This window comes from Mya arenaria, chromosome 7, assembly GCF_026914265.1.
Source record: "Mya arenaria isolate MELC-2E11 chromosome 7, ASM2691426v1".
In the NCBI taxonomy this organism is placed as follows: Eukaryota; Metazoa; Mollusca; class Bivalvia; order Myida; family Myidae; genus Mya; species Mya arenaria.
The window spans coordinates 33,667,664-33,685,015 of NC_069128.1; the positions used below are offsets into that span (position 1 = coordinate 33,667,664).

General features: G+C 37.4%; 1 protein-coding gene across 1 annotated transcript; it reads right to left on the reverse strand.

The window, feature by feature from the left end:
* Positions 1-11,126: 11,126 nt before the first annotated feature.
* LOC128241085 (serine-aspartate repeat-containing protein C-like) lies at positions 11,127-14,186 on the reverse strand. Its single transcript, XM_052958068.1, has 3 exons — positions 13,984-14,186; positions 13,600-13,762; positions 11,127-11,528 (listed from the first exon to the last, which is right to left on the reverse strand). Exons 1-3 carry the CDS (start codon positions 14,184-14,186, stop codon positions 11,127-11,129), a joined length of 768 nt encoding a protein of 255 aa, XP_052814028.1.
* Between the last annotated feature and the right edge of the window lie 3,166 nt (positions 14,187-17,352).

Below are 17,352 nucleotides of genomic sequence, written 5' to 3' on the forward strand. Positions count from 1 at the left end.
CTAGAAAAGCACTTCTAATGACCTCTGTTATCTTTACCTTTAACTGGAGACCTGGTTGATGCGTGCGACACTAGATCTCATGGTAGTTAACATTTGTGTGAAGTTATAGTAAAAAAAATCTCTTCATGCAGTTACCAGATATGCCCTGCACAAGCATTTATCAGTGATCTCTAAGAAGACCTTTACCTTTGACCCATAAACCCAGTTCATGCGCGCAGAACTAGAACTCATGGAGGTGATCACTTGTGTGAAGTTTTTACAGAAATTCCTCCATTTTCATTCAAATTGGAGTTATGGTCCGTAAAAATCAGGACGGACACATGCACGCACATATAGCGAACATCAAAACCTGGCGACTAAGGGTCGAGTTCACCGAAGGTGGGCTCGACAAAAATGGAAGGAAAATAAAAAAGCACTACTCTGTTTCTTAATAATATCTTTCTCAAGTTTACAGTTGATATGTTCTATACAAACTACTTTAAGAAAAAAATCCCCCATTCATTTCGCTTGAAAATTGCAAATTGCTAGTCAAATGCTATAACTCTTAAAAAAAATAATTGAAATCTGGCCAATAGTCTTCAAGAAATAGCCCGGAAACAAAATTTGGACGGACGGACAGACGGGACAGACGGACGGAGGGCAATCCTATCTCGGTTACACCGGTAGGGGAGTTCCATAAAAAAATTCAATGTACTTTTGGAGATATAGTGGAATCCAGTTAGGTTAAAGATGTGTTGAATGTTTTTTAAAGCAGACAGACAGACGGACGCAAAAACGAAAAAAATAAATAAATAAAAAGACGTGCATAATCTCCATATTGCCCTTTATCACTATTCCAAGTTTCATGAATTTTTTTTAAGTATTTTGAAGATATCGCGGGATCCAGATTTTCGGACGGACGGACGGACAGACGGACGGACGGACAGACTGACGGAGGGCATTCCTATAGTCCTCGTAGGGGACTAATAAGCCTGATCATATTTGACTGACAGGTCATAAACAGCTGGTACATTGACATATCAGCTGGCAACCGTCGACGGCGTTTAAGTTACAGAACTATCAAAATTTAATTTAATAAACTATGGTTTTCCCGTAAAAATACAGAACTATCAAAATTTAATTTAATAAACTATGGTTTTCCCGTAAAAATACGACATATATTTACAGTGCTTAAAAAGAAATGCAGTTGCTTTCGCACATGGCCCTGTTTCACATGGGCGGTCGCTTTGCTTGTAACTAATCGTAAACTGCGTAAAATCTATTTCAGTTTACCACCACTCAACAGGTGCATTACCGATACGTCTCTACCGCTCCAGTAACTAAAAATCTCAAGTTAAACTGACTACAATGTATTACAACGTTTCAAATGAGTACGGTGGTACAGAGGTGAAATACCCAGTAGGTTGTTTTCCACCATCATTTAGCATTAACTTCACCGTCAAACCACGTGAAGACTGGACATGGTGATTTTATCAATATAAGTATATTGTAACTTAGCAAACTGATCCTTATAGAAATATGAGTCGCATCATTACTTTTATGCATAATAGTGACTAAAAATGAGCAGTGCAACCGTTGGTACTATGTGAAGGGCGTTTTCTATGTGTAGGGGAGATGTAAAATTATGACCCCCAGTCACAGTTTATGACCGGGGGCACAATATTATGACTCTGCCTCACACAGAAAATAACCCTCATATAGTGGTTTGTGTGAGACTCATTTTCCTATGTGTGGAGGAGTCGTAATATTATGACCCCCGGTCACAGTATTATGACCCCCCGGTCATAGTATTATGACCCCCGGTCACAGTATTATGACCCCCGGTCATAGTATTATGACCCCCGGTCATAGTATTATGACCCCCAGTCATAGTATTATTACGGGGGTCATAACATTATTATGCCCTGTGGTGCCGCATAGCGGTGTTGCCGCATAAAGGTGGTCGGACTCGTTTATGCGGTGATTTTCAACGCATATAGAGGGTGACCACCTTTATGCGGCGACATGCCACGCATAAAACAACTAGATATGTGTCCATAGGACACTGGTGCACCCCTACATGATGCTTAGTAACATGTTATATCATTTGATCTTTAGCGCATATTAAGTTTGTCTTAAAAAGGTTGTTGTGCTCAAGCATGAAGAAAACTAATAAATAAATAGCAAAGTTTTAGTCACTTTTGGGAAATTTCAAACTTTAAAGTCCCATAAGGCTTTTATTTTTATGTTAAAAATGGGTTTAACATTTGTCTAAATAGGGAATGTCAACAATAAAACGTAAAGAAACACTCACTTTTAATTATCCTACATGTAAACATATAGTAAAAAGAATTAAGGGAGGTAATAAAATATTTTGTTTTCCTTATAATGCTTATTGGATATACAAATCTGTTAAAAAGCTTTAAGAAAACAGTTATTTCTTATATAATTTAACTTGAAAAATATATAATTTCTTTAGTATACTTTAGTCACAAAAATAGTGGCAGCCACTCCAAACACAAAGGCCTTATGAGGCTTTAAATTTGAAGGTCAAGGTCATTCAGAGGCCAAGGTTATCTTCATATTAATTTTTTGAAGGTCCAGTTCAAAGCTTTGTTGTGTTCAAATATGAAATTAATAAGTATATTAATACCAAAATTATTACTTCACAAATATTTCCTTATATAATGTATAGTGAATAAAACAACAAAGGGCCATAATTCTGCTAAGACTAAACGCAGCAAAAATTCCTGTCTGTACGATCATCAACATATTAAGGTTGATCATCTGTGAAAGTTTGAACAAAATCCCCCAAGCGGTGTAGGAGGAGTTGCGTTCACAATTTTTTTTCCATATATAATGTATAGTGAATAAAACATCAAAAGGCCATAATTTTGCTAAAACCAATCACAGCCAAAATTCCTGTCTTTACGATCATCTACACATTAAGGTTGATCATCTGTGAAAGTTTGAACAAAATCCACCAAGCGGTGTAGGAGAAGTTGCGTTCACAATTTTTTTCCCTATATAATGTATAGTGAATAAAATATGCCCCCACTTAAGATGGAATGACCTTCGGAACTTAAGACTTTTTCAGAGGAAGAGAGAGTGAGTACATAAAACTAGATCCTGGTCTGGTTGAAACTTCATAGAAGTAACTAGTAATTATCGTTTATGTTTTAATGGGTTTCTTTATGCGGCGAAAGGGGGCCTTTCTGCCGCCTAAACATGCCCTCTGCATGCGTTGAAAATCGCCGCATAATTTTGTTTGACCATCTTTATGCAGCAACACCGCTATGCGGCACCACAATGCCCCGACATATATTGTCTACGAGTCAAAGTCACCAGGGTCTACCAAAGCAGCCCAACAAACCGACAGACAAAACTTACCCTGATAAGAGGTTTCTAGAGGACCTATAAGGTCCATGCCCACTTGCTTGAAAGCCTCGGCGGGAACTGTGATAGGTCGCAGTGGCTTCTTTGCTTTCTTCAGGTTCACCTTTCTTTGACAGTTGTCGCAGTTCTGTATAAACGTGTGTACATCTTCGAAACATCCTTTCCAGTAAAACCTAGTCGAAATCTTTTCCCATCTGAAACAAAGCAAACATAACTATTAGTCCAGATAAGTTACCAAAATACAGTCAACCTTGCCTTAGCGACTCACTGATTTAGACAACTTCCTGCCGTATACGACCCTGTTTACGACCGCCTGACGTAAAAAAATCTATATAAAGTCACTGACTGAATTAAAAGACTCCCTGTCTGACGCCACAAACGACCGTAATGTTTGCACCCCGTGATGATAATATGGCTTAATTAAACGAATTTCATGCATTTTTCAGTCATTAACATATAGCGCTTCGGATCTTGGATTTCTTACCAGCGTGTTAACTTTACTGTGTGCTATGGCAAAAATGTTTATTTTTCTCTTTTATTATCTGAGTTAAGTCAATTTAACCATAACTTCTAATATGTCCAAAATTGGACGATCTGTGGATGCACGAGTTCATTTTATATAATCCGTACGAACAACTTTTCTTGTGAGAAAATCGAATTGGAGCTACCAACCTAATTAAAATTTCGAAATTTCAAAATCCCTGCTCCTTTTAGTATTACCAAACAATAATAAAATATGATGGAAATATAATCTCATATAAACCTATCCATTACCCGATGAATAAACGCGGGATTTGAAAACTCAACCGATGTGCAGTAATATGATATCACGGCAGACAAAATGGCTTGCAAAACAAGTAAAAAGGAATTAGACAAATAATAATGCAAATACGTATACATATTCTAAATAGGGAATATCTTATATCAATTTAAATACCATAATCCAAGAAAAAGACAGGCATCAGGATTTACAAGAACAAATAATAAATTGAAACACTTGACGTTAGTGGACCTGAATTAAAAGACTCCCAGTCATACGTGACCTTTTTGTTAAGGTCTCACGGAAAGTCACCTATTACAAGTTTCACTGTAGTATCATTACTAAAAATAAAGCTAGCCATGGATGCACCTGAGACAAGTTGAAATCCAATACATGTTGTTCTAAATGTTCTAAATGACGATAGAATTATTAGAATTAGTTTTGAGTTTACATAAGCAACTTTCAATGACTGTGGCGTAGTGGTATAATGGAAGAATGCGGAACACTACACATGTTATGATCATGGGTTCGATCCTCATAAGTGCACAGATACAACCTTTTCCTTTTCGGCGGAATTCAAATACTTTCCTGGCATTCTTATAGTTTACTTGGAGGATACTGTCTACTTATTATGTGTACTCGGACCTTATTTGAATTATACATGCAAAATCGAGATAAGTGAGGTTCTCGTGATTTAGATTTTTACATAACATTACTAAATACAAACTATGTAATTCTTTCCAAAAATGAAATAACAAGAGCTGTCACTGTAAGAGACAAATGCCCCCCTAGCACATTGACCTTAATTTGACCTTTGACCTTGAAGGATGACCTTGACCTTGAAATGTTTGAACTCAAAATTTGCAATTCTGTGAAGTTTGATTCAAATCCATTCAATAGTAAAGAAGTTATGGCTGAGACACGAAAAAATTGAACTTTGACCTTTAAGTGTGACCTTGACCTTGGACCTGGGGGACCCGAGAGTTGGATGCGACACACCGTCTCATGGTGCTTTACAATTCTGTGAAGTTTGATTCAAATCCATTCAATAGTAAAGAAGTTATGGCCAAGACACGAAAGATTTGAACTTTGACCTTTAAGTGTGACCTTGACCTTGGACCTGGGGAACTGAGAGTTGGACGCGACACACCTTCTCATGGTGCTTTACAATTCTGTGAAGTTTGATTCGAATCCATTCAACAGTTAAGAAGTTATGACGAAGACACGAAACGGGACGGACGGACGGACGAACGAACGAACGGACGAACGGACAGACAGTGCAATCACTATATGCCTCCCACTTTGTGGGGGGGGGGGGGGGGGCATAAAAAAAACTTCCTCACTTGAGGTTCGAACCCACAACCGCTATCGTCATAGATCTGAACGATACCACTGGGCCAGCGACTCTATATGAGAAATTAATATCTGTAATTTCATTAAGTACAGAGCATTTTAGAGGACAATTAAATTAAAGTGAATATGCTAATGCATCAAGTAAATAAAATACTTATCAAAACAATAACATTTACCTGGAGTCATCCGATCATTACACCCCTATTTATTGACAATAAACTCGTATCTCATAATCAGCTTTTTTAAACGGACTATACTTTAATATTGCACACTGCATATCAAAATAAACCAGTATCATTTACTATTGGCATGAAAAGCGGACAATATATAGACAAAACACTTTATTTCAGTTTTATCTAATAATGGAATGATCCAAAGACCTGTTCACCTATATTATAAACTTTAAAATCAAGTACCGTTATATATTCTTTACCTTTTTCAGTATAATGGTTTTGTCAGCGAAAACCAAAATATTGCGTTCGGACTGTTCTCACAATATATTTACAGTTATTATAATCGAAAATTAATCATAACTGATACAAAGATCTAGAGCTTAATGTTAGTTTGTAAAACGACTCATCTGATACGCCTTATTTATACATACATGACTGTTTTAAAGCATGAAATAACTTTGAGAGTATCCCCTGCCTGTCGGTTGTTCGCTCTCAGTGTCCGTGTCCGTCATAATCCGTACAAGTCTAATAACAAGATAGTTGTCTCGTTATAACGAGATACTTAGTCGTTTTTACGAGATATTTATCTCGTTATTACGAGTTCAGTCACGTTTTGACGCTTTTGTTATTCAGCTTTCGTACTAATTTAAATAATCTTAAATGTCATATCTAACACAGGCTCACAGGAATCACAAGTTCCTTTTTGGTCATGATAATGAAATCATTATATCAAACTTACGTTTTTGAAACTCCCAAATGTCCTCCGTGATCTGATGCATGCATGCTCTGAATGATGTCATCTGTCTTCCCTTTCTTAACAACTTGCAAACGTTTTGATGAGCTGGTTTTCTTATAATACAACCCGTCATCAAAAATAAAAGGTTTGCACTTTCTACGAAAATTCCTCTTTTTGTTCTTGTCTTTTACAGAAACGGGATACTTCCCATTTTTTACAAACTCTACAACATCTGTGTAATCTTTCTCGTCCATGCTGCAAGGTTGGACTGACTGCTTACCACAGACCTTTATATATACACGCGTTTACGTAGAACTGCTTTCGGTGTCGCTGTCGTTTTCTTTGATGTTGAACGAGCGGCTTTTCTGAGGTAAATCAAAGGAACTATTTTTAGAAATGATGCAGTCTGCATAAAACATAAAAAACACCGCTCAGTGACATCATGGACTTTGATGTAAGTCATGGCACGAACAGTGACTGCTTAAATAGCTCCTCAAAGCCTTGCATTTTTAACACATTCGTTTTAAGCAATGCCTCCACGGTATGAACAAAGGCTATCTAACGTCAGATGAAGTAGAACAATGTTGTCTTTGAAGTTGAATCATATACAGCTACGTTAAAGCGACTTATGTATATTGTATTACATTGATGATAATTTAAATGAAATTCAAATGGAAGCAATTTTATATTTCATTTCAATAGATGTAGACACAGCAGCTTCTGCAGCAGTAACATGCAGCGGCTCCAGAAGCAAAAACAACAACAACAAATATAAAAGCCATAGAAACACGACAGTGACTTGAATTGATATAGATATGTTAGTAACAGGCTAAGTGGGGGGGGGGGGGTCAATATTTTACAGATAAAATCGGGGGGTCATTATTTTATAAGGGGAGTCAGTATTTTATAGAAAATGGTCATTATTTTATATAAAATAATGACCGGGGGGTCATTATTCTATGGGGGTCACTTTACAACGTTACACCGGCACTGTCTTTCGTAGTCCAAAAACTTTATTATTGCGTTTGTATTATTGCGTTTGTTTCTTATTACATTATATACCAAGTGCTTTACATGGTGTACAAACATAGTTATGTTATGTCAGTTTATCGTTATTTGTTGTTGTTTTGTACTTATATTATGACAGTTTTTATTATATTATGCGGATACATCTTTATATCATGTAGACATTTTATTACGTTATGTGCATACTTTATTATATTGTGTAGTTTATATCTCGGTTTTGGGGCACGTCATAAACATAGGCAGTTGATAGGATTTCGTGGGTTAAACGTAGATCAACCGAAGGAAATGCCTTAGATTCTGTGGAAGGCTAGAAAATCGGAACGTCAAGATAATAACTATATCATGTTGGTTACACTGCAGAACGCAACCCGAAAGGTAATGCACAGTCAATATATATCTCTCACGCCAATGTACTTCTAGAAAATGAATATCTCCAGGGTCAACAAACATTTGCCTATATGCACGAAATAAGTCCGATTCGAACATAAAGGCGCCGCGTCCGCAACCTAGCACAATGCTTACGAACGAATCCACAGTCGGGTACGTTAACCCAACCTCTTCACCGAGCACAGATCACAGCACAATGGATTTTCCTTAAACGGTCCTAGTATAGCCCCATGCTGCATTTCCGTGACGATTTTTTTATCGAAGTGATCAGAAATACGAAAAGCACCTTTATGATTGATTAGGTCAGAAACCGGTAGGTCAGTTTTGCAATATCCTATAGGGAATCCATATACTTCAGCAAATCACATATTTCATAAACGTCATATACCAATAAAACTTAAATAAAAAAAATTCAATCAGTTTTTAAAGAAATCTTTGCGCCTTAACAATTTGGCACAGCTGATTTGTTCACAATGTCATGTATCTGCATTATCGTTAATGCCATAGCGTCATATGTGTACGACGTGACACCAGACAACGTGCCTGCTTGGATGATGTAATTCCACAGCCGATATGGTGCAATGATGCCTGATTGTATGTTGCTATTCCACAGCCGATATGGTGTAATGATGCTTGCTTGTATGGTGCTATTCCACAGCCGATATGGTATAATGATGCTTGCTTGTATGGTGCTATTCCACAGCCGATAAGGTATAATGATGCTTGCTTGTATGGTGCTATTCCACAGCCGATATGGTGTAATGATGCTTGCTTGTATGGTGCTATTCCACAGCCGATATGGTATAATGATGCTTGCTTGTATGGTGCTATTCCACAGCCGATATGGTATAATGATGCTTGCTTGTATGGTGCTATTCCACAGCCGATATGGTATAATGATGCTTGCTTGTGTGGTGCTATTTCACAGCCGATATGGTATAATGATGCTTGCTTGTATGGTGCTATTCCACAGCCGATATGGTGTAATGATGCTTGCTTGTATGGTGCTATTCCACAGCCGATATGGTATAATGATGCTTGCTTGTATTGTGCTATTCAACAGCCGATATGGTATAATGATGCTTGCTTGTATGGTGCTATTCCACAGCCGATGTGGTGTAATGATGCTTGCTTGTATGGTGCTATTCCACAGCCGATATTGTATAATGATGCTTGCTTGTATGGTGCTATTCCACAGCCGATATGGTATAATGATGCTTGCTTGTATGGTGCTATTCCACAGCCGATGTGGTGTAATGATGCTTGCTTGTATGGTGCTATTCCACAGCCGATATGGTATAATGATGCTTGCTTGTATTGTGCTATTCCACATCCGATATGGTATAATGATGCTTGCTTGTATGGTGCTATTCCACAGCCGATATGGTATAATGATGCTTGCTTGTATGGTGCTATTCCACAGCCGATATTGTATAATGATGCTTGCTTGTATGGTGCTATTCCACAGCCGATATGGTTTAATGATGCTTGCTTGTATGGTTCTATTCCACAGCCGATGTGGTGTAATGATGCTTGCTTGTATGGTGCTATTCCACAGCCGATATTGTATAATGATGCTTGCTTGTATGGTGCTATTCCACAGCCGATATGGTATAATGATGCTTGCTTGTATGGTGCTATTCCACATCCGATGTGGTGTAATGATGCTTGCTTGTATGGTGCTATTCCACAGCCGATATGGTGTAATGATGCTTGCTTGTATGGTGCTATTCCACAACCGATATGGTATAATGATGCCTGCTTGTATAGTGAAATTCCACAGCCGATATGGTATAATGATGCCTGCTTTTATGGTGCTATTCCACAGCCGATATGGTGTAATGATGCCTGCTTGTATGGTGCTATTCCACAGCCGATATGGTGTAATGATGCTTGCTTGTATGGTGCTATTCCACAGCCGATATGGTGTAATGATGCCTGCTTGTATGGTGCTATTCCACAGCCGATATGGTATAATGATGCCTGCTTGTATGGTGCTATTCCACAGCCGATATGGTATAATGATGCCTGCTTGTATTGCCTGCTTGTATGGTGAAATTTCACATCCGATATGGTGCAATGATGCCTGCTTGTATGGTGAAATTCCACAGCCGATATGGTGCAATGATGCCTGCTTGTATGGTGAAATTCCACAGCCGATATGGCATAATGATGCCTGCTTGTATGGTGAAATTCCACAGCCGATATGGTATAATGATGCCTGCTTGTATGGTGAAATTCCACAGCCGATATGGTATAATGATGCCTGCTTGTATGGTGAAATTTCACAACCGATATGGTATAATGATGCCTGCTTGTATAGTGAAATTCCACAGCCGATATGGTATAATGATGCCTGCTTGTATGGTGAAATTCCACAGCCGATATGGTGTAATGATACCTGCTTGTATGGTGAAATTCCACAGCCGATATGGTGTAATGAGGCTTGCTTGTATGGTGCTATTCCACATCCGATATGGTTTAATGATGCCTGCTTGTATGGTGTAATTCAACAGCCGATATGGTGTAATGATGCTTGCTTGTATGGTGCTATTCCACATCCGATATGGTATAATGATGCCTGCTTGTATGGTGAAATTCCACATCCGATATGGTATAATGATGCCTGCTTGTATGGTGAAATTCCACAGCCGATATGGTGTAATGATGCCTGCTTGTATGGTGCTATTCCACATCCGATATGGTTTAATGATGCCTGCTTGTATGGTGTAATTCCACAGCCGATATGGTGTAATGATGCTTGCTTGTATGGTGCTATTCCACATCCGATAATGGTTTAATAATGCATGCTTGTATGGTGTTATTCCACAACAGATATGGTATAATGATGCCTGCTTGTATGGTGCTATTCCACAACAGATATGGTATAATGATGCTTGCTTGTATGGTGCTATTCCACAGCCGATATGGTGTAATGATGCCTGCTTGTATGGTGCTATTCCACAGCCGATATGGCATAATGATGCCTGCTTGTATGGTGAAATTCCACATCCGATATGGTGTAATGATGCTTGCTTGTATGGTGTTATTCCACAACAGATATGGTGTAATGATGCTTGCTTGTATGGTGTTATTCCACAACAGATATGGTGTAATGATGCTTGCTTGTATGGTGTTACTCCACAACAGATATGGTGTAATGATGCTTGCTTGTATGGTGTTATTCCACAACAGATATGGTGTAATGATGCTTGCTTGTATGGTGTTATTCCACAACAGATATGGTGTAATGATGCTTGCTTGTATGGTGTTATTCCACAGCCGATATGGTGTAATGATGCTTGCTTGTATGGTGTTATTCCACAACAGATATGGTGTAATGATGCTTGCTTGTATGGTGGCCAGTGTCTGTGTCCGAGTGAGTGTCCGCGCACGTGTCTTGGTCCGAGTGTGTGTCCACGCACGTGTCTTGGTCCGAGTTGGTGTCCACGCACGTGTCTTGGTCCGAGTTGGTGTTTGCGAACGTGTCTTGGTCTGATTGGGTGTCCACGCACGTGACTTGGTCCGAGTGGGTGTCCACGCACGTGTTTTGGTCCGAGTTGGTGTTTGCGAACGTGGCTTGGTCCGAGTGGGTGTCCACGCACGTGTCTTGGTCCGAGCGGGTGTCCACGCACGTGTCTTGGTCCGAGTTGGTGTTTGCGAACGTGTCTTGGTCCGAGTGGGTGTCCACGCACGTGTCTAGGTCAGAGTCGATTCGCTGAAATGATTTTTCGTTGAAATGGACAGTTCACGGATGAAGTAGGTAAATACATTTAACCTCAGATGTCTTATTCCTAATGTCTAACGTCCTTGTTTATTACAAGCCATATAGTCTAGGCACAAACAACTGCTTGGTGTTTAAGACCTTTAGTGTATGAGATATGCCTACTGCGTGTGCATATATTTACGAGAAAGTGAAATTAAAGCTGCACTCTTACAGATTGAACGTTTTGACATTATTTTTTATTTTTTGTCTTGGAACGAGCCAAATGTTTAAGACATTTCCATGGAAACCAGTTAAATAAGACGGGTGACAAAAATTAGATCGCAAATTTTTATATTAAGGTTCAAAAAATTATGTTTTCTGCATTTTTCTTAAACCGTTAGTAACGGTTTCTGTCAGCAATCTTATAACATTGGTTTGCAGATATTCACGCATAGTTGCACTTTCCAAGACAAAAAATAAAAGACGTTGTAAAAATGGTATATCTGTGAGAGTGAAGCTTTAAATATACCTACAGAAGCAAACAACAAATAATCTTTTCGGAATAAGATGGCGAAAGAGCAAAGGTAACATCTTTTGCTCCTTTGCCCCGTCCGTTTGCACAAGGTCTTAACCGACATTTAAAATCAGACAAATCATGTTTTCACTATCAATGCAAGCGAAACAACTCGGTTTACGGTTGTAACAACTATGAGCAGGAATTGTCTTTCTTGCATTAATATATGCCACTGTTTCAATTCTTTTATAGGGATTCTTCACATTGTTTTAAAAAACACGAATATATAAACTATAAAGATTTCCTTGATCCCATTCTGTGCAGTGACTTGTGCCTGTTTTTGAAAAAAAATATGTTATATTGCTTTGTTTACTGGTGTTGATTGTTTGCACGCTTGTAATCGCATCAGTGTTGGTTAACCGCTTTAACATACTCTATTCATGTTCCTACCTTTTAATGATGTACTCTTACTCCCAAAAGAGATTTACCACGTTTAATAATATTGTTATTTCCCTAAAAGGGTGAATGAATATCGCAAAAATAGCATTTATGACGGATACTGAGTTTGATTTCTAATAAATGTACTTAAAACACGGTATTTCTACCTTATGGGACTATAGTCGATCACAGTAAATCTTTTAGCATTCACAAATCATTTAATATTTTTTTGCGTTTTCTGCTATTAAATACACGATTACAATCTTGTTATCAGTAATTATTAATTAATAGTTTGCTATATGCATTATTTAGTTAATAGTCGTTTTTTTTGTCAAATTCGATGTCTTTTATACAGTCATGTGTATGCATGGATTTTGAATAATAGTGTCACGTTATGTTGTGTGTTATTGTTATAGTTGTTTGGTCTGTCACTGACCCACTAAGGAAACATGGGGGCTTCTGAAATTATTAGGGGGCACGACAAGGCCTGTCTCAGTGGCAGAACCCAGGAAATTCATAACTATGGGGGTGGGGGGCACGAGAAGGCGGATGTTGTCGCTCGGCTGAATGTTCTTTTTAACAGATCGATTTAATTAAATGTCATGTTTAAGGGATAATATATAAAGATGTATTTCTGTATTAGGACTGGAAAAAACTAAAGAAAGGCATTAACTTAACTGGAGTTACTATAAACTACAAACTTCCCTTGACAGCAAACGGTCAAAAGGGGATATGTGCACGGATCTTATTTGCCCCCCTTTATCCAACGACCTGGTGGATTAACCACTGTACTTACTCTGCAATCATTTGATTATGCAAATCAGGTTATACAACAAAGAAGGAATGGATGGCTATTGTAATATTGTAAAAAGTTTTTAATAACCCAGCCAAAGTATTGCTTTAGAGCTACTTTCTATATGAAAGTGTTTTATATGATATATCTGCCCTCGTTCAATGATAAAAGCACGAAAGTTTCTTTGAATCCCTTGCATGGAAATATCTTCAAATTGCAACATGAATATTTAATGATTGTGAAAGGAGAGTAGCGAAAGAACAAAAGTAATATGGCGTAGAAGCGAGGGGACGATGACGCAAAAGTACGAAATTATGATGGCAAAGGAGGGAATTTACCTCCGCTCCGTCGCCTTCGTACTTTCGTACTTCTGCATTTTCACATTTGCGTCTTCGCGTCCTCGCTTTCGTCCGTTCACTCCTTGGCCTTCGTACTTTCCCTTCTTCGCATTCGTCCTTATGCGTCTTCGTTCCTTTCCGTAATGGCAAAGACACGATTGCTCTAACGGAACACAGTTCATAACAAGGTGAAAGTCATAATCCTGAACAAACGAACAGTAGAATTGCTTGACAAAGAAAATGTACAATTATGTACAATACATGTTCCATTTTTAATAACTCCCAAGTTGTGGTTTAAAAATCTCAATGCAACGTTTACGAATCTCAATGACAGTAATTACAAATCTGAAAAAAGATGAAATTAGCCTAAAAGTTTCTTAACACCTTAGGCAAATGTCTTCCAACGTGGAATGGGTTATACTTTTCCCGCCAGACCAAGAGGACACAGGCTCGACACATGCTGCCAGTGCAACATTCTGTTTATTCTCTATTTCGTCAGGACCGCTTGAGGTGATCGAGACAGATCCGTGTATGTGCATGCGTCCGTCCGGACTGAACCATGTCCGAGCTGTATCTTTACCATGCATCTTAGGATTTTCAAAAAACAATGCCATAAATGCTCACAATGATGAGGTGGCTTGTCACGCACAAGACAAATGTCTTTGCATCAAAGATCAAATGTTGAAAAGATCACTGTCAGGCCTGGCTGTATCTTGACCATGCATTAAAGGCTTTTAAAACTTGCCATGAAAGTTAACCATGATATGGTGGCATGGCGCGCAAAAAAGTCAAGGTCACCTTTAGAGGTCAGATGTTCAAATGGTGCTTGTCTGGGTTGTTGTCAAAGATCAGGAACATTTACGGATGGTACGATTTTTTTAAAAGCCATGAAGGTTTACAATGATGAGGAGGTGGCGTATTTTTATCATGCATGGTACGAACAAACGTCTCATGATTCAAAATCGTGCCGCGCACAAGAGTCTAAACCTCAAAGGTCAACGTCACCCTAAGAGGTCAAGAGTTAAAATGGTCCTTGTCCGGGCAGTATCTTGACCATGAGATATAGGATTTATAAGAACTTGCCAGGAAGATTTACCATGGTGAGGTGGCGTTTCGCGCACAAGACCAGGGGTCGTATTCAATAATCATCTTAGTAACAATTTTCAACTTAGTGAAAAATTGCCTTTTTTTATTTTGACTTTTCAGAAAAAGAACAATCTTTGTACACAAAACAATATGAAAATAAACAAGAAAATGGTCTTAACAATATATGCATGTGAATGAATCTGATGAAAAGAAGCAGACTCAACTCGATTCACATCATAAAAGCATTATATAAGTATGATTCAAAATCTTGCATGTTTTATACTGTTTGAAATCATAAATGGAATGTGTTAATAAAACAATCGACAATTTTTGAGTAAAAATAATTCTAAAGCAGAAAAAGTATACTTGAGTAATTGCTGAAAAATAACAAATTGCACTCATATACTGGTTTGTTTAAAAAACATACATTGGAATATTGATCGAAGAATTTTTAATCAACAGATTGCACGATAGACGGCGCTCTTATAAGGTGTAAAAACATACATAATACGGTAAAATGAGTTGAGAATGGGATTAAGATTTGACTTTAGTATTTTTGTGATATTGGGTCAAGGTCGATACCTCAATGGTTAAGGTCAAGCTTAGAGGTCAAACGATGAAATATGTCTGTGTCAAGGCTCTTTTGAAGGTATCGATATGGTGCCCGAGTGTAATCAAGTTTTGTTTCAGACAAAAAGAAGAAAAAAATCACATATTTGTTTGTTTTTCAAAACATTAAGATATATACATGACTGTTACAACAACACTGCAGCTGATTCAGTTTGGTAAAGTATATTATGGAATAGTTTAATATTGAGCTGGAAAATTTACATTTTTACCGGTTGGCCTATTAACTCACTCGGTTCTCACCAACGTGTCCTGGGACAGCCTTGGTTTTATTCCTAGCCAGGGCGCGTGTGAGTTTGGGTTAGCAGTACAAAGAGCAAGGTATAAGCCGTTCTGTTAATGCTTTTTAAGTTGCCATTCAATACATTTCCCCGAGCAACAAGATCCATTGACTTCTCGGAAGTATATATTTTGATCCAAGAAACATTGTCATATATTGATTCTATAATGCCCTCTTTATACAGTTCAGCTTCTACAAATTAGAATCGTTTTTGAATAAAAAGTTAAAACATAGACAATGATAACAAATATTATATTTCATTGTTTCAAAAATAGCGATCAAGCAATGAAGTAATAACATGTTTCCTCTTTCAGTGAACACACACGTTCATCCCTGACGAAACTCCTTCACCAGACGACACACGTGCAGTTTAGCGGTCCCATTAAGCGTTAAATCATGACGGCATTAATTATGGGCGCCGCAGTCCTCACGAGCTCTATACTTTGTGGAATATAATCTATAAAAAATAGTCAAAATTAAATTTATTTTTTCATTACTAACCAATATCTACTAATGTTGATATTGTGTAGACAAATATTGGTCAACATGTTCCAACAGAGGTTTTGAGTTAAATTGCGGTAGCTAATTATGTTATGTCATTTAAAACGGATCTTTTTGATGATCCTTGCCCGAATTGTTGAGACGTGACATTTTTCCTCCACACGGCAAAACTAGACGATATCGTCAATTGTCGTAGGATTTGTTTTTTGCTTTCAGGGACGCCAACTTCAGGAAACTTATATTATTTAATTGAAATAATCATTGAAAATGATAAGGGTTAACAATTATTATGATATAATTATGATATACAAAGTTCAAAGTTTATACATACACTCAATGCAAACATGAGGATATTATAAGTGCTAAGTATAACGAGGCTTTATGCAGGCACATAGTAAATACAAATATGAAAACAAAGTGTACAATGAGGTTAATGTTGTCTGAAAGGAATGATACATTGAGTTTCAAATTACAAATAGAATTACAATTATCAATAATCAGAATCAAAATTATGTCAAGTTTAATCATTTTAAAACAGAAAAATCAACAGTATGACAATTGCTAAAATTCTCCGGAAGAGTATGTTTTTTATAGTATATATCATGGGAGAATTCTCCAATTTAATACGCCGAATAAACGAGTGATATACGTTTACATAATGAACAGTTTTAACACTAAGTTTTAATATGTGTTTAACAAATATTGTTTCCTAAAATCATTTTCATTCGTACTTGTAAAGAGGTTTAGGAATTTAACATAACTTGGTGTAACATAGAATACAGGTTTTATTAACGTTTTTCTCAGATTTAAAAAATCAGGACATACTATTATATAGTGGTATTCGTCACCTATCGTTTTATTGCAAAGCGTGCATATTCTATTCTCGTATGGGACATTACTCCATCGACCAGTTTCACATGGTAATTTGTGATTTCTCATTCGTAATTTTGCATAACTTTTTGTATTTATGTCATAGGTGTTATAAAGAAATTTTTCAATTTCAAACTTTTCTTTAAATGTTTTAGAAAATCGGAAGCTTGTGGATGTGTTTAATGTACTGTACCAGTCAGTAATAAACAAATCTTTTAACTTTTGTGATACTGAGAGAGTTAACCATCTACAGTTAGTAAATGTATGTGATAACCAAATTCCATACATTCCTGTTTTTATTAACATAGTTTTAATATTATTTATCCAGATTAATTTATTTTGACTCCCGTTATTTTGAAGATCATCATAAAGACAATACATCGCATAGT

Excerpts from the sequence above, each read along its gene's own strand:
- LOC128241085 (XM_052958068.1), bottom strand. The coding sequence starts at position 14,186 with ATGCATGGTAAAGATACAGCTCGGACATGGTTCAGTCCGGACGGACGC. Across the intron at positions 13,763-13,983 it reads TTGGAAGACATTTGCCTAAG|AGCAATCGTGTCTTTGCCAT; the intron begins GTGTTAAGAAAC and ends GTGTTCCGTTAG. Across the intron at positions 11,529-13,599 it reads ACGAAGGCGACGGAGCGGAG|CGAATCGACTCTGACCTAGA; the intron begins GTAAATTCCCTC and ends AAATCATTTCAG.